At 41.8% G+C, this 26977-nt stretch overlaps 1 protein-coding gene across 1 annotated transcript in view; it reads left to right on the forward strand.

Annotated features, from left to right (window-relative positions):
- Positions 1–26977, forward strand: part of LOC127577988 (tetraspanin-32-like) — a 117588-nt gene that overhangs the window by 73975 nt on the left and 16636 nt on the right. Inside the window, exons 4-6 of the mRNA XM_052029695.1 lie at positions 2391–2488; positions 17086–17160; positions 24712–24813. Of these exons, the coding sequence (XP_051885655.1) occupies positions 2391–2488; positions 17086–17160; positions 24712–24813 (275 nt within the window). The remainder of the gene's footprint in view (positions 1–2390; positions 2489–17085; positions 17161–24711; positions 24814–26977) is intronic.

A 26977-nucleotide genomic window follows, 5' to 3' on the forward strand; every position in this document is an offset into this window, starting at 1 on the left:
TGTCTGTGGAGGTAAATGGACGGTCACTGTTTCATAGAACATTACAGCACAGTACAGGCCCTTCGGCCCACAATGTTGTGCCAACATTTTATTCTGCTCTAAGATCTATCTAACCCTTTCCTCCCACATAGCCCCCCATTTCTCTATCATTCATGTGTCCGTCCAAGAGTCTCTTAAATGTCCCTAATGTACCTGCCCCCACAACCTCTGCTGGCAGTGCGTTCCACGCACCCACCACTCTCTGTGTAAGAAAACTTACCCCTGACATCCCCCCTATACCTTCCTCCAATCATTGTCGCCCTGGGAAAAAGTCTCTGACTGTCCACTCGATCTATGCCTCTTATCATCTTGTACACCTCTATCAAGTCACCTCTCATCCTCCTTCTCTCCAAAGAGAAAAGCCCTAGCTCGCTCAACCTATCCTCATAAGATATGCAATCCAATCCAGGCAGCATCCTGGTAAATCTCCTCTGCACCCTCTCTAAAGCTTCCACATCCTTCCTATAATGAGGCAACCAGAACTGAACACAATACTCCAAGTGTGGCCTAACCAGAGTTCTATACAGCTGCAACATTACCTCGCGGCTCTTGAACTCAATACCCCGACTAATGAAGGCCAACACACCATACAATGCCTTAACAACCCTATCGAACTGTGCAGCAACATTGAGGGATCTATGGACATGGACTCCAAGATCCCTGTGTTCCTCCCAACTGCTAAGAGTCCTGCCATTAACCTTGTATTCTACCTTCAAATTTGATCCCCCAAAGTGTATCACTTCATACTTTTCCGGGTTGAACTCCATCTGCCACTTCTCAGATTGAGACCCTTTCATTCTTTCGTTGAGACCCTTCATCTTTCGTCTGGATTGAATGCTTTCATCTCAGTTGGGACAGTGCTTTAGGATATCAAAGGGAGTAACAGCTCCTGACTTTCATGCAACAACTCCAGCTGTGAAGTCCTTATGTACAGATATTGAGGGAAGACGATGTTGAGCTCAGCTGTCATCTCTTTGGTCAAATAGCCACCTGACACTCACTTTATAAATTTTGTGAATAATGGTCACATTAGTTGAGGCATTGGAAAGTTATTGACCCCCAATAGAACTGCAACCCAGCAGTAGTCAACACCTTCAAAGGTAAAGAGTGGAGAGAAACTAAAAAACTACACGTCATGCAGGGATGGGAAAGAGAAGCCTGTGGACGTGGAAGGAGATCAAATACAGGGAGGTGACCTTGCCACTTGGAAGAAAGGCAATTTTCTTTTATTGAGGAAAAAAATAACAAATTGCTTCCAGACCTAGGGAGGCAAGGCTGGGATCCCAAGGGAAATCTAGGGAGGCCTGGGCTCTTTCCTATTCTTTCTGGGTGACAATTAGATGCTGGATTTCTTGCCAGCATAGGGCAGTCAAGCATAAGAGAAGCCTTTGTAGAGGTACAGACACCCACCCCCCTCTGATTTAATTAGATTCTCTCTGGCTGACACAATAATATACAGGATCAGAGTAAGAGGACAACAGGCGAATGAGGAAGTGGATTAAACCCACTTTATCTGCACAATGGTTTATCATTTATTTGCTGACCTTTCTATGCATATTAAATAGTACCAAATCCTACAGCATATTATGGCCTCCTTGGGTCAGATTAGCAAATCACGCTAACGAAGCAGAATTTCTTGTGCTATGCGTTCAAGTCTAAATAGTAAATAGGTAACACTGCTAGAGGGATATGGGCCAAACATGGGCAGATGGGACCAGCTCGTGGGGCAACACAGTCAGCATGGGCAAATTGGGCCGATGGGCCTGTTTCCATGCTATAAGACTCTACGATTGCTAAATCTCATTTCCTTGTATCACACAAATTTCAACAAAGAGGTATGCCTACAGACACGGTAGTGTAGCGGTTAGCGTAACGCTGTTACAGCGCCAGCGACCTGGGTTCAAATCCAGCCGCTGTCTGTAAGGAGTTTATACGTTCTCCCCATGTGTCTGCGTGGGTTTCCTCCGGGTGCTCCGGTTTCCTCCCACATTCCAAAGACGTACGGGTTAGGAAAGTTGTGGGCACGCTATGTTGGTGCCGGAAGCGTGGCGACACTTGCAGGCTGCCCCCAGAACACTCTACGCAAAAGTTGTATTTCACTGTGTGTTTTGATGTACATGTGACTAATAAAGAAATCTAGTCTCATTTCCTTGTATCACACATCAAATACACAATAAATGTTTCATCCTATCAGTCTACCCATGTTCAAAAGGTAAAAGGCCTGTGTGTAACCTGCTTCATTCTACGTATCTTATGGATTGCAAAAATGGTGGTAAGATTTCCGTGAGAGGCACTCAACAGTCCTCAACACATTAAAAGCACCCGTGTTTCTTGTCTCTCTCTCTCTACAGCTGTGCATAGTGGCCTGGCCATCAGTGCCTTTCTCGTTCTCCTGGGAATCATCTGTCTGATTGGAATCGTGAGGGAATCTGAATTCTTGCTCAGTGTGGTAAGTAGCAATAGTTTGTCCAAGAAATTGCAAGGCACATGAAATGTCCACCATGACAGCTCTATGCAGCTGAGCTGCTCCAATTTCCTACCCACACGACAAGCAAGGAGTTTTATCACTAAACCTTCAGTGTGGTGACCAACCGCGACTGCTGGAATTGCACATGATTTTAAGAGTTGCCTGGAAAATATCAACTTACCTGCATGATATCCTGCACTGGCAGGAACTTCTAAAGCAACTGCTATCAACAGGAACTGCTGCTTCAATTGGGGTAGGATAACTTGCCAATCTGACCAGAAATAGCGGCATGGACATAGAAGTGGGAATCCCACTTCTCCAACAACCGGCCAGAGATTGTGGTGTCAGGCACGGACACCCAAGAGAAGTATTTGAGGATTTGTGTGCCTCTTCAAGAAAAAGCAGAAAGCTTTAGCTGCAACATAATGGAAACATCTGGTTCAGTGGAGAAGATTCCAGGGTCATCTTCAGAGATAGACTCCCGAACAGTAACTCAGGTCAGGGTTGCTACGTTAAATCATCCTCAAGCCTTCAGCCTCCAGTTAAGACCTGGGTTTCCAGTTACCACCCATGCTTTTTCTTCACTCTGAATGCCCCTTTTCAGTGGCTTGCTTGACCAGCATCACCACTGTGAACCCAGTGACCATATTAACAGCATCATGTGCAAAAAGGCCAGCAATTCGATTTCACATTGAGCTGTGTATGCATTCAATTGCTGATCACAATTTGTCAACATTTTTGCTCTTCCATCCCAGGGCACAGAGAATAAAAACACAAAAATGGCCCAGTCATTTGAATTTATTGTCCAATGGTTTTGAGATGACCACCAAGCAGCCTAACATTCCCAATACTTAATCCACCTGGACAAAGTCATGCTGTCCAGGAAGAAACAGCAGGCTTGGGATTAAGGCAGTGAGTGTAACTTACTTTAAGGAGGCAAAAGTTAAGGGAAAAAAAGCTTTAATTTAATTAATATGATCAAATGCTTAACAAAATAAACCTCATGAATCTATCCAAATAAAATTATTCAATTACTAAATGTACTTTTCTTCCAGGGTATACCTAAATGATTACATAAACTAAATTACCAATATATCCTCCAATATGTAAAAGAAGTAATTTGTCTGAAAAATGAATTTAAAAGCAAGACCCCAGTGTGTAAAGGTCAGCACATATTCAAATCATTTTCACATCATCCTGAGTATGAATTTTCTTCCTTTTCTTGTGCTGAGTAAACTTAGAGGATCCAGGAGAAAATATGATATGCCATTTGTACTGGGTTCATGTGCGCTGCAGCCTGCAGGAATATGAGAGTGCACATTGCAAAATTTATTTTTTCTAAAAATAAAATGTTAATAGTTGTGGCAATTTCCCAGATCTGTACAAAACACTCACATATCTCTGACAGGATATTTAAAACTGAGGGAATCCCATGGAATTTGAGTAGTCATCTTATTCTGCAGTTCAGTCACATTCCACTAGAGATCAGTGAAGGCATTGTATTGAATTGAGGACAGTACAGGATCAGGTTCAAAGTGGAATGAAATAATTTAGTTACATTATTATGGACTCAGTAGTTTAAGTGTAATGTTGTTGGTATTCAGTACAGAGAGCCCAATCTAAACCAAATTGATTTGAAATTTTATAGAAATCTAAGCCCAAATTGAATTCCCATGATTTGTTACACTTGAAGAGCTAGTCTTGCCATAAAAATGGCCATACCCCAGATTGAATCACTTACTGTTGTTATTTTCCATTAACTGTGCTCATTTGTGGGAACTCAAACAGGCTCTTAAAAGTTTTTTTTTCCTAAGTCACGAAGACCTCAATATGCATTCTTTAAAATTTTGTTTTAATCTCATAAGAAATAAACAGCTGTATGTCAATGTAACTGATAAAAGGATTGCATAATTTTTGAGTAACTTAAAATTGGATTATTTATGTGGCTGACTGGACACTTCCAATAAAAATACTTAGGTATTGTGGTAAATGCATTAGTGATTACACATAAGCCAGCTTCACCACATTTATTTCGTAGCTCAACTCAAAAATATCAGGGGTAAAGCAAAACATTACTTTGATAAACTAATACTGCATTGTTAACGAAAAGGAAATTATTGATTGAACCATTAGAGGCTCCATTATAATTGGGATGCAGAATAAAAATAATCCATTTACTGTGTTGAATTTAAGGCTGGATAAATCAATTTAGTGACGCTCTCAGGGGACACAGCAGTACTGAATGATGCTGAACAGTGGAAACTGGCAAAATGCAGACTGGCAGAGTAGAAGCAGGAAAGAGAATGCTTTATTTGAATGAGAACACAGAGCATTTACAGGATGTACAGTATAGCTGCAAGAAAGATTGTCCATGAAAACTGGTAATAAATAGTATCAATTATTAAAGCACGAGTATACTGTTCATTTCTATATCATGCATTATGCCTCTGAAGCTACGCAGTTGTATGAGATTTAATAATTTACTTAGTTTGAGGGACAAGGTAAACTTTAACTGTAAGGGACAGAATACATTTCAGAGCTTGGCCATGCTGCACTGGATGCCACGAGGTTTTGACTCGGCCTTTTTTTTGCCCTGATGTAAATTTTTCTGCAAGTTACTGGGCTAGCCCTACAAGGCTTCCTGGCAATCATGGCAATAATTATCATTTGAAGGATAGCACAGTGGTGCAGTAATTAGTGCCGCTGCCTCAAAGGACCCTGGTTTGATCCTAACCTTGGCTGTTATCTGTGTGGGATTTGCATGTGTGGGTTTCTGCCAGGTGTTCCAGTTTACTTCCACTCCCAAAGATGTGCTGGTTAGGTTAGTTAGCTATCACATATTAGCTCTTTGTATAGATAAGTGGCAGAAGAATCAAAGGGAAGTTGATGGATATGTGAGAGAAAATATTTACAGGGACAAGGGAGAATAAAAAGAGAGAGACTGGGAATGTTAGCAGCCAGCATGGACTTGATGGGCTGAATTCCCCCAGAACAACCGCCCCCCCCCCCCCCCCCCAACCGGTAACTACGTAAATCTTCATGTCATGTGTTCATGCAAAAGTGTGCTACATGATAAGCTGGGAGTCTACTACCATTTCCATGTGCAGGCTGCCTCATGGTGGTAAAGGTCAAGGATTTAAGCATTTGGAAAGGACAGCCTTGAGAGTTGCTGCAGTGCATTTTGTATACACTACATACTGCCAGTGCCCTTGGATAGGACTATCAGTGATATGTTTCATCACTTCCATGAGTGAGAGTAGACTGACTGGACTGCAATTGGTTAGATTGGAGTTGTCCTGCCTTCTGGGTACAGGACCTGGATAATGTTTTGCTTTGTAGCATGGACACCCGTGTTGAAGCTGAAACAATTTGGCTGTGGACACCACTTGATCTGGAGCACTGGTTTTCAGCACTACAGCAAGATTGTTTTTGGGCAATCATACGCTTTGTTGTATCCAGTATATTCAGTCATTTCTAGACATCAAGAGGCACAAATTGCATTGGCTCTAGACACCCTTTGTGATGCCAGACACTTTAAGGAAGTGGCTGGGATGGATCATCTTTGACCAAAGATGATTGTAAAAGCTACAGCCTTGACTTTTGTTTTTGGTCTGATATGGTGGGATCCACCACTATTGCAGATGGGGACTGAAGAGCAAAAGAAACTGCACATGCTGGAAATCAGATAATGCTGGGGAAACTCAACAGGTCAGGCAGCACTTGTGGAGAAAGAAACAGATTTAGTGCTTCAGGTCAATAACTTTTGATCAGATGCTGCCTGATCTGCTGAGTATTTCCACCATTTTCTGTTTTTATATCATATCCAACTAATTTACTATCTTTACATGGTTTCCAACATTTTCCATTTTTATTTCAGATTTACAGCATCTGCAGTTGTTTTGATTGTCATATTTCCAAGTTTGCTCATGATATAAAAATGAGAATGGGAGTACAGTGCAGGATGTAAAGACTTCAAGAGGATATGAACAAGCTAAGTGAATAAGCAAGAACATATGGCAAATGGAATACAATGTGGGAAAATATGAGGTCATCTAGTTTGGTGCACAAAACAAAAAAACAGTATATTTGTAAATGGTACAATGTGCAAAGGAATCTACACAAGTCGTGCAAATGTATGTTGGTCATTATGATGAGAGAATTTGAATACAGAAGTAAGGAAGTCTTACTGCCATGTTACAAGGCCTTGGTGAGACCTGGAATATTGCGAACAGTTTTGTTCTCCTTACCTAAGAAAGGATGTACTGCCACAAAGGGAGTGCAGTAACAATTTACTAGACTGGTTCCATGGATGGTGGGTTTGCTGTATAAATTGAGATCAAGTTAGGCTACCCTTGTATTCCCCAACCTCAGGAAAAAAAATGGAGGAGATCTCATTGAAACTTGTAAATTTATTACAGAGCCTTTCAGACTAGATACAGGGAGGTTGATTGTCCTGGCTGAGAAGTCTAAACCTGGGGTCACATCCCAGAATAAGAGATAGGTTGTTTAGGACTGGGATGAAGAAAAAAATCCCTTAACTCAGAGGGTGGTGAATTTTTGTAATTTGCTACTTTGGAGAGTGTGAAGGCTCGGTCACTGAGTTCATTCAGAACAGGGATCAATAAATTTCTGGATATAAAGGGAATCAGGGGATATTAGAATAGTGTTGAAAACAGAAGATAGAAGATCGGCCATGATTTTGATGAATGGCAGAACAGGCTTGATGAGCTGAAAGGCCTATTCCTGATCCTATTTCTAATGTCCGTATGTTCTTGTATTTTATCTTTTTAAATTCCCCAGTGCTTTCAATTAAACATTTAGTTTTGCATACAGAAAGATATGCAGGTATACTTGATTGTCACATGATCTTGCTACTCCTTCTTTCCAAATCCCAAATAATATACAAGAAAGGGCAGGCTTCAGCAGTTTTGTTTCCAGGTTGGATTTGTGTATTTATATTTAAATATCTGCAGCTGTTACCAGTAAATACTTATCCAATTGTTAATATGGCCAAACTACAGTTGTGTCAAGCACAGCTATTCATATAACATAATGGTTAAATTACTGGACTAGCAGCTGGCGATCTGCACCATTAATCTGGAGTTCAAATCCCACCACAGCAGCTGGGGAATGTAAATTCAGGGAATTCATAGAAACATACAGCACAGAAACAGGCTCTTTTGACCGACCTCATTCATGCCGACCGTGAAGCCCATCTACACTAATCGCATTTGCCCTCATTAGGACCATATCCCGCTACACCAAGTGCCTGTCCAAATGCCTTTTAAATATTGTTATTACATCTGTCTCGACCACCTCCTCTGGCAGCTTGTTCCAAATATTCATGACCCTCTGTGTGAAAAACTTAGCCCTCAGATCTCCTTTAACTTTCTCCCCTCTCATCTCCAACTCTAGACTTCTCTGCCCCGCAAAAAAAAGATTCTGATTATCTATCCTATGTCCCTCATAATTTTTTAAATCTCCATAAGGTCACCCCTCAGCCTCCTACATTCCAGCAAGAATAAACCCAGCCTATCCAGTATTTCCTTATGACTACAGCCCTCCATTCCAGGCATCATCCTGATGAATCTCTTCTGCACTTTCTCTATCATTACCACATCCTTCCTGTAGTTTGGTGACCAGAACTGTACACAATATTCTCAGTGCGATCTAACCAATGTTTTGTACAACTACAATATAACGTCCCAACTCTCATACTCGATGCCTCTGCCGATGAAGGCAAGCATACCAAATGCCTTTTTCACTATCCTTTCCATCTGTGTCGCCACTTTCAGGGAACTTTGGACCTGCACTCCAAGGTCTCTCTGTATATCAATACTCAGAAGGTCCCTGCCATTTACTCTCTATGTCCTAACAGCTTTTGACCTCCCGAAGTGCATTACCGAGCACTTGTCTGGATTAAATTCTTCTGCCACTGCTCCACCAATTTCCCAGCTGATCTATGTCCCGCTGTATTTTTAAAGAACTTTCATTGTTATCCATGGCTCCACCAATTTTTGTTTTATCTGCAAACTTACTAATCATAACCCCTAGTTCTCATCCGTCATTTATATATAACACAAACAACAAAGGTACAAACAACAACAACCAATCCCTGCACTTCACCACTAGTTACAGATTTCCAGTCGGCAAAACACTGATCCACCACTACTGTCTATCCCTTCTCCCCGAGCCAATCTTGGATCCAGTTCATCAACACACTTTGGATCCCTTGTGCCTTAATCTTCTGGACTAGAATTATATACAATCTGAAAGTACATTAAAAAAATCCAGTCATGGTAACATTCGTCACTAAAATACTGGATTGTTGTAAAAAACTCTGAAAAAGAGTCTCAGAAGAAACCAAAAATATTGGCTTACTACTTGACAATCACAGAGAAACTTTGTGATTTGTACATTTTCCAGTGTGGGCAGGAGAGAAAAAGGGGAGGGGGGCAGTGGTGGGAGGGAGAGGGGAGCATGAGTAGTCACTGAACAGATACCAGGAATAGAAACCTTGGAAGCAACCACCCTTACTATTCACAGCTGAGATGAGTTACAATGAAGACTTTTGATTAGTGATACTCATCTGAAAATCATCAATGGCATCAGAAACAGCTTCAATCCGGTCCCCTCTGCCTAGGCTGCAGAGGCTGATCATTTCAAAACCTGGACTGTCATCCCTGCTGAGGATTTATTGTTGTCCAGCAGAAAGTTGAGTAGACTGCAATATTAAACCTACAGGGAGCAGATCACTCAGCCTGAACCAAAGTGTTTTTAAAATATTGACTCTGTGATTGATAATGGAATTCCTCCTGAAATTGATTTAGCCAGCTTGTCCCAGATGACGTATGTTCTATTTATAGAATATCCTCAAACAATTCAGTGTTCCGCATCCAAATGGGTAAAAGCACAACCATTGTGTAATTCAATCATGCAGACCTGGTCCCACACATGTGATTTCTGTGTCAACAGCTAATTCTTGCCAGGTGATGGTGAGGATGCTGATTAATCTTGGTCATGGCATGTAGATGTCATTGGCAGTACAAACAATGGTTATCCATCCCTGCTTGAAATGAGGTAGTTAAGAGTTAGCCACATTGATGAGTCTGAAGTCACATATAGACCAGACCAGGTAAGGATGCCCCATTTCCTTCCCCGAAGGATAATTAGTGAACCAGGTGGGTTTTTACCACAATAAGAACAGAAAATGCTAGAAATACTCAGCAGGACTGTGGAAAGAGTTAACATTTACATTTCAGGTCTGAGACTCCTCAGCCTAACCCTAACCTGTAGCAATCATAAAATGTCTCAAAGCATTTTGTTAACAAATTAGGAAACATCTAATAGAACATAGAGAAGTATAGCGTAGGAACAGGCCCTTCAGCTCACCATGTCTGCACTGGCCATGATGCCAAACGAAACTAATCCCATCATCCTGCATGTGGTCCATATCCCTCTAATCCCTTCATGTTTAAGTGCCTGTCTAAATGGTCTAAATGTCTTCTAAACATTACTATCGTATCAACCTCCACCATTACCCCAGCAGCATGTTCCAAGCACCTACCACTCTCTATGTAAAAAAAAACTTGCCTTGCAAATCTCCTTTAAAGTTTACCCCTCTCACCTTAAACTTATGCCCTCTACTATCTGGCATTTCCAGCCAGAGAAAAAGACTCACTTTTTACCCTATCTACACCTCTCATAATTTTATATAGATTCACAGAGTTATATAACGTGGAAACAGGCCCTTCAGCCCAACTCATCCATGCTGACCAAGATGCCTATCTACACTAATTCCATTTGCCTGTGTTTGGCCCATTTCCCTCTCAACCTTCCATATCCCTGTATGTATCCAAATGTCTTTTAAACAGGATAATTGTACCTGCCTCTACCACCTTCACTGGCAGTATGTTCCATATACCCACAACCATCTGTGTGGAAAACTTGCCCTTCCGATCCCCTTTAAATCTTTTCCCTCTCACCTTAAGCATATGCAATCTAGTTTTAGACACCTGTACCCTGGATAAAAGCCTGTGACTATCTGACATATCAATGCCCCTCATAATTTTATAAACCCCTATAAGGTCACCTCTTCGCCTCCTTCACTCCGGGGAAAACAGTCCCAGCGTATCCATCGTCTCCTTTAAATTCAGTGTTTTAAATCTGGATTCAAAATGGTAGGAACAGTGTACCACAATGGATGATTGGCCACGTTGTGTTGAATGGTGGAGTGGGCCTGAAGGGCTGAAAGACATATCCTGGATTCAAAATGGCATACCCCATATCCCTCATCTGGCCTCACTTCCCACCAGGAACATCTTCTCTGTGTCTAGTCTGTCCAGTCCTATTAGAATTTCATATGGTTCCATGAGATCCCCTCTCATTCTTCCAAACTCCAGTGAATATATGTCTAAGTGATCTAATCATTCCTTATTGTCCTGCCATCCAAGGAATCAATATAGTAATTCTTCATTATACACCCTCCATGGTGAGAACGTGTTTCCCCCTGAACATCCCTGCTCCTGTACTCAAATACTCCTGCAATGAAGACTAACATAACATTTGTCTTTCAAATTGCTTGCTGCCCCTGAAAGCATGTTTTCAGCAACTACTGAACAAGGATACCCAGGTCTTGCTGCACTTTCCTTTCTCCCAATCTATCATCATTCAGATAGTCTGTCTTCCTGTTTTTAGAACCAAAATGGATAACCTAAGAATCATGCACGTTACAGTGCCATACATTTGCCTATTCACCCAACTCATCTAAGTCAGATTGGAGTCTCTTTGCATCCTCCTTACAATTCACATTCCCCTTCAGCTTTATGTCATCTGCAAACTTGGAAGTGTTAGGCATGATTTTCCTTTCCACACTAGCCTTGTCCAATCCTGTTAATACCTTTCAAGTGCTCTGTTATTTCATCTTATACATACTTTTTAACCTTAGCATATTCCACATTGCACACTAATTTCCTGGTTCATTTCTTCTCCCTTTTTTAAATAGCAGGGTTACATTTGCCACCCTTCAATCTGTGGGAACTGCTCCAGAGTCTGAAGAATTTTGGAAGGTGTCCAGCGATGAATCCACCATTTCCAAGGGATTGGAGAACAATGGTGGAAATTTTAAAATTAAAGCATGGCTTAACTCCAAGCCTTTGTAGGTCAACAAGCCCAGGGGCATTGGTGCAGGGTCGGAAAAGGGCAGCAGAAATTTGGACTTCCTTAAGTTTCGACAAGCTAGAATGAGAGGTGGTTGCCTTGAGTGCATTATAATATTCAACTCTAGAGCTAACAGTGGTATGAATTACAGTTCCAGTAATAGATGAACTGAGGAAGAACAGAATTGAGGGTTTTTACGAGCTGGAAATACACTACCATAAAAAGGAGTTTGATACATTATAATCTATTATGGATTTATTAACATTTAAAAAATGCCATGGAACCTAAACCGATGACTATTTTCAGCATTCTTTTCTACATATTCTAAAGCCAATTAGTAGTTTTTTTTCCTATTTCTGAACTTGCTGTGACATTGTGCATTTTATTCTTGTGTCTCGTTTGGTCCAACTTTGACAGCTTGTGTACTTTAACTTTATCCATCTGGTAAAAGATCATAGCAGGTGGTGGCCGCTCCCTGTCCTCCGCCAGAACTCTATCTCCCACCACGTGCAATCAGACATCTAGATGCTTCCCAGAATGAATTTAGGAAAATTATTATACATAAGACTTGCATTTATATAGCACCTTCACAACCTCAGGAAATCCCAAAGCATTTTAACATCAGTGAAGTACTTTTGATGTGTAATCATCCATATGATGTCAGAAACATGGCAGCCAATTTATTCACAGCAAGCTACAATGTGATAATGAGCAGATAACTTACTTTTTAGTGATGTTGATTAAGAGATAAATATCGATCAGACTATCTCCAATGCTCTTTTGAATGAAGAGACAGGGTCTTTTTTAACATCTGAAAGCTGGCAGCTGTGACAGCATAACATTCCCTCAGTAATGGCTGGAGCTTTTAAATAACTAGGTTGGTGCTTTTAAATTTCTGGAATGAGGCTTGAACATCTGCCTTCCAACTGAGAGGGGAATATCTTGTTAATAGAGGTACTACTAACATTATAATAATAAATTAAAGCTCCAACATTGGTAATAGGATTCTTCTGTGAAATTGGTTTGCTTTACCTTGTGGTAAACCTTATGGGGAAAAGAGTATCTAGGGGCCATCAACATAAGAACGTCACCATGAAACCCAACAGGGAATTCAGAAGAAATATGTTTACCAAAAAGTGGCCAAGATGTGGAACTCACTACCACGAGGGTGGTTGAAGAGAATACACAGATTTTTTTAATGTGGGGCTGGAAAGAATGGGATGGAAAAAGGGATAAAAGGTTACGCTGATAAATTTAGATGAAGAGAGACTGGAAGAAGCTTGAGTGAAGCATAAACACCAGCATGGACTGGTTGAGCCGAATGGCCCATCTCTGTCCTTGTATCCCACATAATCCTATGTAAAATGCACTAGCAAACCATGGCACCAACAGTCACCAAGGGTCATACAGAAGCATACTTATAGTTTGTCATTCCTATTATACAACTAATTTCCAGGTTTGTCTTGTTAAACTGCTGGTGACTGTATTGTGTTCTATTGTACCCTTTCCATCTCAGGTACCACGTTTCACATGCTCTTAATCTCAGGTGTCTGCATCTCTTTTTGTTTAGGCAGTCCCCCAGGGTGATTACTTGCTTTCACAGGGGTAGTTAATGAGGTCTATGTGGGATATGTAGATTCTGCCACAGGTCAGGAGGTGCTTCATGGGGCAGGTGGTTTGATTGTTTGAGAGGTTCTCCGTTCCTTCTTCTATTTTCACCCAGACTCCATAATTTCCTGTCAGAGATACTCAAGCTGCTCTGTGTCTTCCCAGATGCTGCTTCTCCATTTTGAGCTGTCACAGCCAGGGATTCTCACAAGCAGAGGATAGTAGTACCTTTTTCTAGGTGATTTTGAGAATATCTTGAAGCATTTTTCTGTCCTCCTGGAAATCTCTTGCCACAATGGAACTCGGGCCAGAGTGCCTGCTTTGGGAGCCTGTTGACAGGCTTGTGGACAATGTGGCCCACCCATCAGAGCTAGGGATGTTAGCCTGGGAGAGGATGCAGTTAGTTCACTTGTGTTGCCAATAGATTTGGAGGGTTTTGCAGAGGTTGTGTTGATGATAAGAAGACAAAAGACACTTAAGGTGCTGGAATCTGGAACAAAAAAAACCAGAACGCTGGAAGAACTCAGAGGGTCAAGCAGCATTTGTGGAGGCAAAAGGTAGACAACAACATTTTGGGTTGAGATCCTGGATCAGGGTCTTGGCCCGAAACGTTGACATATGCCTTTTGCCTCCACAGATGCTGCATAACCCTCTAAGTTCTTCCAGCTCTCTGATTTTGTGTTGGTGGTACCTCTCCAATGTTTTGAAGTGCCCGGTGTAAGTACTCAGTACATCATGAGCATAGTGCCACGTCTGAAGTGTTGACCTTTGAACACTCTTCCTCAGATGGCCAAAGGCTGGTGCACTGGAGGAGGTACTGAATTTCATCACAGATGTGTGCCATTGCTGAAAGATGACACCCTTGGTTCAGGAACTGATCCACTTTTCCTCAGTTCTTTGTTGTGTCTCAGCTCTGATTCACTCAGGTAGCATTGTATCTCCATCCCTCTATTCTAGACATCATTGTCTTGGCACTCCCTGTTTCCTGGATACCAGCGTCACAATGTGTGTATGACTCTGAACATTACCTTAGATTCATTAGCGTACTGCACAGACAAGAACATCCTTGTTGCATTCAGTAATGAAAAATATTAGCTTTACTCTGAAGGAATGAATAGTGCTAGAGGATGAAAGAGCCAGCTGGTGATTAGGAATATTGATTTGTTGCACTGAAGAAACTTGGATCTGGAGAGCAGCTGCTTTGCTGTACAGTTGTGCCTGAGGTTTAATTGTGCAGCTCAAAACCACACCAAGTAGGATCTGACATCAGCATCTGCAGACGCAAACATTTACAATTCAAAAAATCTATTCAAGGACAACATGAGCAAAGGCAAAATGTCATTCCTGTTGGAAAGTGAAGTAAATTGTTCAATGATGCTCAATTGAGCCCCAATGGATCACTTCCATTAAACGAGAGAATCGTATTAATAGATGTAAGTTGTGACACAGTGGTAGCACCTCTTGCCAATAAACTATGAGCTGGGCACTAACCCTGGAGACTTTTAGTGCTGAAGGAGTGCTGTAATGCAGGGGGGTCTTTTGAATAAGACAGTGGAATTGGAATTGGTTTATTATTGTCACATGTACTGAGGTACAGTGAAAAACTTGTCTTACATACCGTTCATACAGATCAATTCATTACATAGTGCATTGAGGTAGTACAAGGTAAAATAATACAGAATGCCAAGTAAAGTGTCACAGCTACAGAGAAAGTGCAGTGCAGGTGGACAATAAGGCGCAAGATTATAACGAGGTAGATTGTGAGGTCAAGAGTCCATTTTATCGTACTAGAGAACCATTCAATAGTCTTATAACAGCGGGATAGAAGCTGTCCTTGAGCCTGGTGGTTTGTGCTTTCAGGCTTTTGTATCTTCTGCCTGATGGGAGGGGGGAGAAGAGAGAATGTCCCAGGTGGGTGGGGTCTTTGATTATGCTGGCTGCTTTACCGAGGCAGTGAGAAGTGTAGACAGAGTCCATGGAGGGGAAGCCGGTTTCCGTGATGTGCTGAGCTGTGACAACAATTCTTTCTATGGTGCATCGATTTAAAAATTGGTGAGGGTCAAAGGGGACATGCCAAATTTCTTTAACCTCCGGAGGAAGTAGAGTGGCTGGTGAGCTTTCTTGGCCGTGGCGTCTATGTGGTTGGACCAGGACAGGCTATTGGTGATGTTCAATCCTAGGAACTTGAAGCTCTCAACCCTCTCGACCTCAGCACCATTGATGCAGACAGGTACATGTGCACCTCCCCCCTTCCTGAAGTCAATGACCAGGTCTTTTGTTTTGCTGACATTGAGGGAAAGGTTGTTGTCAATAACACCATGTCACTAAGCTCTCTATCTCCTTCCTGTACTCTGACTCATCATTATTTGAGATATGGTCGACTACAGTGATATCATCTGCAAACTTGTACATGGCGATAGAGCAGAATCTGGCCATGCAGTCATGAGTATATAAGGGAGTAGAGTAGAGGGCTGAGGACGCAGCCTTGTGGGGCACCAGTGTTGAGAATAGTCATGCTGGAGGTGTTGCTCCCTATCCTCACTGATTGCAGTTTGTTGGTCAGGAAGTCAAGGATCCAGTTGCAGAGGGAGGTGTTGAGTCCCAGGTCTTGGAGTTTGGTGAAGAGTTTGCTTGCAAATATAGTACTGAAGGCGGAGCTGTAGTCAATAAACAATAGTCTAATGTAAGTGTCTTTACTATCTCGATGCTCCAGAGATGCGTGTAGGGTCAGGGAGATGGCATCCACCGTAGACCTGTTTCAATGGTAGGCAAATTGTAGTGGGTTGAGGTTGTCTGGGAGGCTGGAGTTGATGCGTGCCATGACCAGCCTCTGAAAGCACTTCATGATGGTGGATGTCAGAGCCACCAGGTGGTAGTCATTAAAGCACGTCACCTTGTTTTTCTTAGGTACCTGGATGATAGTGGTTTTCTTAAAGCAGGTGGAAACCTCAGATTGAAGCAGGGAAAAGTTAAAAATCTCTGCAAATACCCCCACCAGCTGATCTGCACAGGATCTGAGGACATGTCCAGGGACACCATCCGGGCCAGATGCTTTCCACAGGTTCACTTTCTGGAAGACTGATCTTACGTCCTCAACGGTGACAGTGGGTTCAGGTTCATTGGAGGCTGTCGGGGTGGGTGGTGACATACCAATCCTCTTCTGTTCAAAACATGCATAGAATGCATTAAGCTCATCGGGAAGGGATGCGTTGTCGACGACGATGCTGGCCAACTTCGTTTTGTAGCCCATTGTAGAATGTAAACCCTGACACAACTGACGGCTAGTCTGGGACTCAATTTTGGACTGATATTGTCTCTTGGCATCTCTAATAGCTTTATAGAAGTTGTATCTCAATTTTTTGTAAAGGTCAGGGTCACCTGATTTGAATGCTGTGCCTGCTCACACACTAAAAATAACCCACTACTATTTTGGGAAAGATTGGGGATTTTCCCCACAGTGTTCTGGTTGATATTTGTCTCTCAGTTCACATTACTAAAACAGAATTTTTGTAATTAGTACATTACCACCTGTGGGATCTTTGTGTGTGCAAATAGGCTATTCCAGTTTCTGTGTCTCAGTAATGAATACTTTCAAAAGTACTCTATCACTGTTGGGCACTTTGGAATAAACCGGGCTTGTGAAAAATGGTATGTAAATTAACATCAAGAGTCATTATATTGCACTCCCCCAATCCCAGGTACATCTGTACCAGTAAGTGTGATAGGAGTCTCCTCATAGCACAGTCTCTATTCTGGATGTTCACCTCACTAGAGCATCCTGTTTTTCATTTTGATTTTTCCTTTATCCACAGGTGCTGATCTGTTTTGCTCTGCTGTTCTGTGGAGTGGTACAGTTAGCATATTGGAGGTCTGCCTATAAACAGGTGGTGAGTCACATGCCAAACCTGGATACAATAAAAATTTACTTATCTTAGTATAACTGGAGGTGACAGATTTTATACATTGTGGTCAATTACAATGAATATGCTTAAATGGGAACTGTATAGCCTGAATAAGTGGGCAGTGCAGTTTGGTTAACTGGCCGATATTTCTACCAGTCCAGAATTGGTCTTGAAATGGCAATGGTCAACAATGAATTATTAGTTGCACTCAGAGGTGATGCAGAAAAATGAACTAACACACTGCTATATATTGGGAAGTGTTCTTCAGTCCTTCAGGCAGAAAATATTATTCTGAAGTGAATCTTAGCCCCTACAGACAGATGTTTAGGTGTGAGGAAGAAATTAAAAATATAGAAATCTCAGACTTGAATCTGACCAGCATCTAACCCACCCGATTTTAACAGAGGCAGGACAGGGAGGCAACCAAACAACTCCCAAAAGTTAGATAACTTTTAAAATATTTTAAAAGAGTAGGTTCCTTGGATTTTTCTCTGTTCAACAACAACCAAAAATACTTAAACAGTTCCCATAATGTGGTAAGTTACCCCGAACTGTTTTACACTGATGTTATAAACCAAAATTTGATGTCAAACCTCACGAGGATGACACAAACATCAGAGAATGGATTTTAAGGAGCATCATTAAGGAGAAATAAAAAGGTAGAGTTGGAGAAGTTAAAGGAGCCAATTCCAGCTCTGAAGACCTTGGTGGTGAGTGGCACAGCTGCTGATGGCAAAATCATTAAGATCTGAGATGCTCAAGAGGCTGCAATTTTAGGAACATGATTTTTTTCTGCAGATTGTCAGAATGGCAGAGATTACAAAGATATAGAATGGAGAGATCATGGAGGTGATCTGGAAGCAAAGATGAAAATTTTAAAATCAAGATATTACTTAACCAGTGGCAACGTAAGACATGAGCACGGGTGTAACAGATCACAATATTAGTTAATCCATAATTAAATCAAAGTTCAGAGTCACGTCAATTTACTAGTTTTTATTAATCGTATGGCTTACAGTCACTTCAGAGGTCAAAAAGTATATTACCCAATGTCGGATGGCCACTTCAAGTGTACAGGTGTTTCAGGAGTGCCCGTGTTTGATCTTGATTGGAGCTCCTTCCTCTATCTTCGGATTGTCCTGCTGCCATTTATTCAGTGAGAACAAAGGATTTCTATACATACATACATAAAAGAATTCAATCCAGCCTCCACTTGACAAATTCAATCAAACTGCACATCCACTGTCTCACAATGTGTGTCCTCCTTGTTATTCTGTCTCTGCGATATTGTTATCTGGTTTCAATGTCCCGTTGCTATTTCACACCTTTTCTTGCAAACCCAGATCAGGCAATATACTTTAGTTCTCTCCGGTGACCATAAACTATTTTTTAAGATGTATGTTACAATTAAGAGTTCATACATTAGATCACGCTAATAATTTTTAATCTTACAGAGGAAAGATGGGTGAACAGGATTCAGGACATGAGCTGTGACACTTTGGATAAGTATACAGAGAGTAGAAAGTGGGAGGATGACTAATGGTGCGTAGGAATTGTCAAGCACAAGGTAGTGAAGGCATAGATGCGAACTTTAGTAACAGCTAAGCAGATTGATTCAGATGATGTTACAGAGGTGAAAGTCCAGCTTGGAGTCAAATATGATACCATTGCAAAAGGTTTGGTTTAACCTCAGAAAGTTGTCAAGGAGAGGGATGTCCTACCAGGATGGTTTGAACACCTCCTCTTCCCCCACCCTCCCACATACAAACACACACTCAACAGTACCAACAAAACCACCTGCAAAGATATTGGTCTCCATCCTGTTAAGCTATAACCCACCTGGCCTGTGCAGTTGCCACCATCCCCAGAATCAGTCCAAATAGCCCATGAACCTAAAGCCTTCCACCAGCACCACCTCTTCGGCCACAGATTCATATGCACTCTACTCTGAATTCTATACTCATTGGCATGTGGTACAAGGCATAATTGGGAAGTTACTTTATTTCATATCCTGCTTCTTAATCTCTGACTCCTTAATATCTGCCTTTGTGACATCCTCCATTTGTCTGCCCACAATGATGGTATTGATAAGGACCATGGCCTCTGGCTGTTCACCCTTCTCCCTCCAGGATATTCTGTAGCCATTCAGCAATATTCTTGACTCTGGCACCAGAAGACAATATATCACCCTGGAATCCCATCTGCAACTACAGAAATTCACCTAGCTATGAGTCGTCCATAACTGCAGCTCTCTTGATCTTTCTCCCTCCCTGAATTCTCCATGATACAATGGTCTTGTACACGGTTGCCTTCTCCAGGGGAGCCATCTCCCCCATCAAAGCCAATTACTGGTTAGAGATCAAGATGCCCTCGAAGGTCTACTGAATTACAAACCTGTTCTTTTTTTTAATCTTTATGTCAGTCATTTAGTCCCGCTCTACTTGCACTCTCCTGAAATGTGCTATCCATTAAACACTCATCCTCATGGATGAACCAGAGTAATGTCAGCTGTTGCTCAACCTCCAAAGCCTAGAGCTTGAGCTCCTGTACCTGTGGTTGTTGAGGACAGTGTCCTGAAGTCCCACATGGGACAGGACATGTGTTTGCTGGGTCCAAGGTCCTCACCATGCCAACATTTGTTAGATTCTCAATAAGTAGGAATAAAGTACCAGAAGAGGACCTCTTGCCCTGACAGTACTGAATGTCCCACTCAGCAAAACCCTAGGTTTTATACTCTAAGGAGGCAGTACTCCATGGGCCTGGACTCCAAGCAGTTTACAGTGTGCATTAGCAAAACACTCCTGTGTTTATGCCAGCTAAATGTCTAAAGCCGTTTAGCTAAACCAATTCCAATTTGCCTCCCAATTAACTATGCAAATACCACCAGCAAACAGATGATTTATCACGAACAAAGTGAAAGAAATTACATTAGTCCGTAAGTTGAATGCTACATTCCTAACTATAAAACCTAACTAAATTCCAGAGAAAAAAATCATTGTCAAAAACCCATGAAAGTTTTTCCATTCATGAAATTCTTGGTTTCAATTAAGTCAAGTTCCAAGTTGCCATTTATAAGGAGGCTGGGGAAGTGGGAGTCCTGTGGGGTGTGGGGTGTGGGGTGTGGGGTGTGGGGTGTGGGGTGTGGGGTGTGGGGGGTGGGGGGTGGGGTAGGGTAGGGTAGGGTAGGGTAGGGTAGGGTAGGGTGTGGGGAGCAGGGGAATGGGGTAGGGTGTGGAGGGCAAAAGATAAAATGGGGTAAGTAAGGGGAAACTGTAGTGTGAGGAAGAAGAGAATCTCAAGGGTCAGGAAGAGATTGATGGAAGTTAAGAGGAGGAGGATGAGAAGGTAGGGATAAGGAGAATGACAGGGTTGAGGGGTGTGGAAATAAGGGGTATGAAGAGGTGGACAGTGAGGAGGTGGGGAGGAGAATAAGAAGTGTGGGGAGGAGGAGAATGAGGAGGGTGGGGAGGAGGAGAATAAGAAGTGTGGGGAGGAGGAGAATGAGGAGGGTGGGGAGGAGGAGAATGAGGGGATGGGAGGAGAATGAGGGGATCAGGGAGGAGAATGATCAAGTGGGGAGAAGGAAATGACGGAAGTGGGGAGGAAAATGAGGGGTAGGGATGAGGGGAAATCACAAGGGTGGCAAGAAGGGTAAACTGAGTTTGAGGAAAGAGGGGAAATATATGCAGAAGATTTATTGCAGAACCCTTTTACCCTGAAGGCGGTGGACGTCCATTTGATGGGACTACCTCCCCCACCATCTTGCCCCAACCCAAATTTCCCCCGAATTGTTCCAATCCTGATTCAGCAGACTCTTGTGGGCAGTGGGAGCCCCCTGCAGTGACATTACCAAGCCAATGATGTCAGGAAGCCGGGTGGGTCCCACTGCAGTGGGAAATTAAAGCTGCTGAATCTCAGGGGAGGAATCCCCATTTCCAGGAGATGGTGGCCTGGAGGAGCTCCCTTACACTAGAAGCATCATAGAATTTCTACCCTCATTGATCAGCACCTCCTCTAGTTTATTGTCTCATGGGTGCAATCAGTTTCCTCTGCTATTTTGTTATTCATTGTTCAGTCTGTGACATCACCTCACTGTAACATTGCTAAACTGCTCTGTATTTTGATTAGTTATTTCCTTCAAACATCACGACTAACTTGGGGTTGATTTGCCTCTAGGCATATATTGTATATGTTCTGCTCAGCAGTCCATCATGTCCCACAGATATTCCTACTGGAATATGTATAAAAGGTACTGTTTCTTACACATAGCATTTTTTTTCTGGAATGGAGTGGGACAATGTAAGGGGGTTATAGGTCTGGAGTCAGCCTTATAACTGGGCCAGGAATTGAGAATGTACCAGCAGCTGCCGGTCTATGAAACTTTCCTGAATAATTATCCTCCAGTTGACCTTAGAGTGTGCCACTTCTTCGCCTGAGCAGTTGCCTTAAATAACAAAGAAAGCTCCGTTTGCCAGCTAAATATTACATCCACTATCCAGACTCCGGACTCTCTGTGGGCCACAGATTAGCTGGTATTAATTAAGCCCTTGGTTAACTATTGGCTGAGCTGCTGAAATTGTAGATATGACTCACAGACAATAGCAATTAATCTCATACAGACTGTCTTGGATTTATGTCAGCATAACTCAGAGCTTTCACTCAGTATCCATTACATACAGAGCCTAATGTGAACATGCAGCCAATTGCCCGGGCTTTCATTTAATGAAATCCCTAGAGTGTCTGGGCCATCATTAATAATCAGAAAGTGAATTGAATTTTGCTTTGTGGAGGCTGAGGGAGATCTCTCAACTCAACCAAGTCCTGCAGAGCTTGTTCTCATGGAGGCAGAGGACAACAGTAATTTGTGTTTTTGCGGCAGCTATTGCTGGATGAAGCTTCCTAAGGATATTAGGCTACCTACTGCTAAGATACTTACATTATCCAGAAAATTAAAAGACCTCCCAAGTACCTGACTCCATACTGAACCCAGAATAGATAAATGTTCAGTACTAATATAGTCAGAACAGATCCAAAGATATCTCATGGTCAGACATCACTTTCTGTTTGTATCCAACTGTGCCTAACCCATGAAGCTGAGTACTGACATCACTCATATTGTCACTGGTAGAGTCAATTTGCATAATCTATTAATATCTCTGCAATTTAATGCATCCATCTACACTACTTGCAATGCTATGTATTTTTGTGTCAGTGGCTTTCTATCCCACCATCCAAGGCAAATATCTATGGACATTGTAAGTCACACCCTGCCACATAGAATATATGGTGATTTTTTCAAGTATTCTTCCACTTATCCTGTTTCCTAACCAGGTCAAAATTTGCCTTCAATTCAAGGGCTGCGACTTCAGCTAAAAATCTCTTATGTAGAACTTTCCCAAATATCTTCTGGAAGTCTATGTCTTCTGGAAGTTGATATGAAAAACATCCAATGAGATTCTTTCAATCAGAGTTTTCAGTAATAATCGACCTTCACTTTAAAGTACTCATATAGAGTGGGCAGAAGATGATACAGGTGCAAATCAGACATCAGATGTTTATAACCTTTAGTATAATAAAGGTTCTTTAGCTAATTTAGTATAATGTAATTGAACATTAATAAAACTTGACGTCTATTTTGTTGTTGTAAATGACAGCCTACAAAGCACTAAGTGAGGAGTTCTAACTGAAAGTCACAGCTTTTTGGTTTTGCTGTCTTCAAAGGGAAGTTAATTTTCTGAACTCACCAAAGCTACAATAATACTAAATATATTTTGTAGTTAATAAATTATAGAAGACACTGAGACACCTGCTGTTCCTTGCCCCAGTTCCAAATCATGAGCAATATTGGTTCCCAGATCACAGATCTCCTTACTCATCCAGAATCAATTCCAATAACACCATTACTGAGACCAATGTAGGTCTCCTTAGGTAGTCCCTTATGATCAAGGACGACTTCTTATCACTCCATTTTTGTGGGTTCTGAGATGGCAGATGAAGCCATTGTGGGAACTGCAGACTTTTCCACCAATGGGGCAGGAGATCCCCAACAGGAGGGGTAGCTTATCAGGTAGTGTGCTCCTTTTGCCACTTACACGGGACTCCTTTGTGTTGCTGGTGTATGGATTCGAGGCTCTCAGTGCCATCCCAAATGTTCCCTTTTCATTGAGAGTGTTCATGATCCAGGGATTCCCAGGAATCAGTGAGGATGATGCATCCTTGATTGTAGGCCTGGGATCAATATCAAAACTCCACTGTAGATTCAGGCAGAGTAAAGATATAGTGATAAGTGAAGTTACTGCACGTTCCAAAAAAAGTACAAACAGTCAAGTTGGCGCTTCCAGTCCTGGAGTAGTATTGATAACCATCGTAATGATTCTGGTCCAGGTTCAAGGTCTGGATTGACTGATAAGTGAACTGGTCCATTAGCATGTACAAATCCAGACTGATAGTGATAACCTAGTGAATGACCCCAAACCAGAAACCTCCTGATTGCTTTGTTCTTTGCCAGCTACTTCTTCCAGGTTGATAGAGAAGACATCAGCAGTACTAAAGGGCTTGCAGTGTTTTATTCATTATGGCCAGGACCTTTATCTGTTTTCCCATCAGATGGCAACAGCAAGGTGACAGGATTGTCAACCTCTATTTCTCAGAAACAAAAGAGGATTGAGTGATAATCACCTTATGTCCATCTAGTTGTCCAGCCACATTTTGCCCTCATCACTATGAAAAGGTTTCTACTTCCTCAATGTGCAGCAAGCAACACCACCAGCAATATGTCCATCATGTTAATGAGTCTCCAGTTGCACTCACGATGGTTTCATTTGATGGAATCATCTGGAGCCTGGCTTATTTGAAGGTGTGGGCAGACTGGAGGGAAAGCTTTCGGAACACTAAATTGAACTTCAGCCTTAGCTAATTATTGTGTCACTACACTCGGGGATACACATCAACCTTCCCATACCCATCACTTTGATTATCAAACTGGGGCTTCAAATGCTTTGCCCACAGACTCCGCTTTTGTGCTCCAACATTTGTTTAATCATCTGCAGGTTCTTTGCCTGCCATATCCTTTGGCAAGTTCCCAAAGCTGACCTCAGTCCAGGCTGGGAACTTAACTTTAAATGAAAGGTGAGAACTGCTTCTAAATGGTTTTGAAGAGTTGACTGTTCATGATGTATGCAAACTAGGAAACTTCTGTAATTTTCTACCTTTATCATCATACAGGTTACTTTTAAAGTGGGTATTCTGTACCATGCAGTAAATGTCTTGTTTCCTTCACCACGTTAGCACTTCGCATCTGTAGTCAACAAAATGGACCAAGCAGGTTGTACTCATTAGTGATTTTTGGGATCTGGTGTAGCCCTCCATCTATGTTTTCCCCCTAGGCAGATGCATTTTTGAGCAAAGATGGCAATAGGGAAGAAAATCAGCAAAACAAACTAGGTGTCATTATTTCTTAAATATTTATATTGTTGCTAGAAGAGTGTTCTATGCACATGTTTGACTTCTAACATTTTGGATAACATGTTCCATCAGGTGGAGGATGCAGCAAAGGATGTGTATGACTTTCTATATGCTGATTACATGAGAAACATCTCCCATCCTTCAAAACAGGATTTAATAAACATTCACTCAGCTGTAAGTAATAAGAACATTTGCTTCCACTTAAAACTTTTGCTGCAGTACATTACAGTATATTGGTGAAAACTATGAAAAGTGGTGAAATGTAGGCATTATGAAAACCTATCAATATAAACTAAACACCATTAACTTAATACCTGTGATGTACTAAAATGTGTCAAGCCATTTTAAAGGAATTATATCAAATAAAATGTGGCTCCAAATTACTTTAGGATATAAATCATCAAAGGGGTTCCTTTAAAGGAGCATTTGTAGGAGGGGAGCTAACTGGAAGCCGAGAGGTCAAGGGAGGGAATTCCAAAATTTTGGACTCGAGCAGCTGCAAGCATGGAGCGAATGGTGGGATTGTGAAAATCGAAGATGTGCAAGAGACCAGAATCGAGGAGTGCACCAATCTTGGAGCATTATTAAGCTGATGGATGTTACCAGGTTGGGGATGGGAATGTCACACAGGATTTGAAAACAAGAATGAGAATATTAAAACTGCAGACAAACATTTGGTCAGGGGCACAATATATAGAACTTTGTGTGTTATGCTACAGCAGAGTTTTGGATTACTTCAAGTTTATGGAAAACAGAAAACATAGAGCACACAAGGACAGACTGAGTAATCAGGTCTAAAGGGCCAGACCTGGATAAAGTGAGGTGAATGTTCTAAAGATGGAAATAAGTGCTCTTGGAAAAGTGGTGGAAGCTCATCTCATTGTCAAATATGACACCAAAGTTGCAAACTAGCTGTTCTAGTCTTAGGCAGTTACTAGCAGAAGGGAAGGAGTCAGTAACTAGAGGATGGGGTTTGTGGTCAGCACTGAAACAAATGGATTCAGTTGTACCAATATTTAGTTGAAGGAAATTTCTGTTCATCCAAGATTGGATGAGCAGAGTGTCAGTTTAAGGACATTGGAATTGTCGACAGAGATGAGATAGTGCTGGAGGTCATTGTGATTCATGTGAAGACCTGAAATGGATTTTCTTTTGAGGAAGGATTGGACAGGCTGGGCTTTTATCCACTAAAACTTAGAAGCAATTGAAACATAAAAGATCCTGAGGGGTATTGGCTGGGTGGATGTGGAGAGGATGTTACTTCTTGTGGGAGAACCTAGAACCAGGGTTCACCACTTTAAAAATGGGTTTCCCATTTAAGGTAGAGATAAGGCAAAATTTTTTCTCTGGAGGATCATGAGCCTTTGAAACTCTCTTCCTCAAAGGGCAGTGGAAACAGAGTCTTTGAGTATTTTTGAGGCAGAAGTTGATTGATTTTTGATAAGCAAGGGGATGAAAAGTTCCTGAAGACAAGGAGATAGAAAATGGAGTTGAAGATACAGTCAGAGCAGCCATAATTTTATTGAATGGCAGAGCAGACTTGAGGGACGGAGTGGCCTACTCCTGCTTCTAATTTGTATGTTCCTATGTGTGTATGAAACTAATTCTGTCTTTTCTAATGGTGCTGCTAAGGAACTTCACATGGCTGAGAAATAAAAGGCTCCAAAGGTAGATCCTTGAGGGGTCCTAGATATTATGGTGCAGCTGCTGAGAAATGCTTTTACAGGTGATTTCCTGGCTTTGACTGGATGGGCAAGCCTTACTGACAAGTGTTCTCATCTGTGCAAAAAAGTGTTTCCCACGTTTGGACACAAAATTTCGACTGAAGCAGTAAGATAAATATGACAACATGTGAATCAGTTCCTTATTTTCTTTCAACGGGTTTACAGCATTAGGTAGCTGAGCTACAAATAGCAGCGAGGTCCTACATTTGATCCCTGGTCAGTGTAAATCATCTCTAAGGACATACAATAAATACTGCAATTAGGGTTAATTTGCCAACTTCAGTTTCGGCTCAGAAAAAGTTACTCAACAGTGAAAATATTCATGGCAAGCTAGACAGCCCCAGAAATTACTGGCAGCTAAACAACAGTCTTTAATATAATTCTTATGCAAGATGAAAACAGCTTTATTTAAAATAAGTGACATGAAAAATACTGTTTCTACTGGAGAGTAAAGAGCACGAGTGATAGGACAGCACATCATTTGGAGGGTCCTCAGTGGTGTGTGGACCATTTTCTGCCTGTACTTTGCTCACTTATCACTTCCTGCTATTTTTAGTCCGGGTGTGAACTGAAATTTGACATTTAGTTAAACGAATCAGATGCATGGGATTGGA

The sequence above is a fragment of the Pristis pectinata genome, chromosome 14 (genome assembly GCF_009764475.1).
Source record: "Pristis pectinata isolate sPriPec2 chromosome 14, sPriPec2.1.pri, whole genome shotgun sequence".
Lineage (NCBI taxonomy): Eukaryota > Metazoa > Chordata > Chondrichthyes > Rhinopristiformes > Pristidae > Pristis > Pristis pectinata.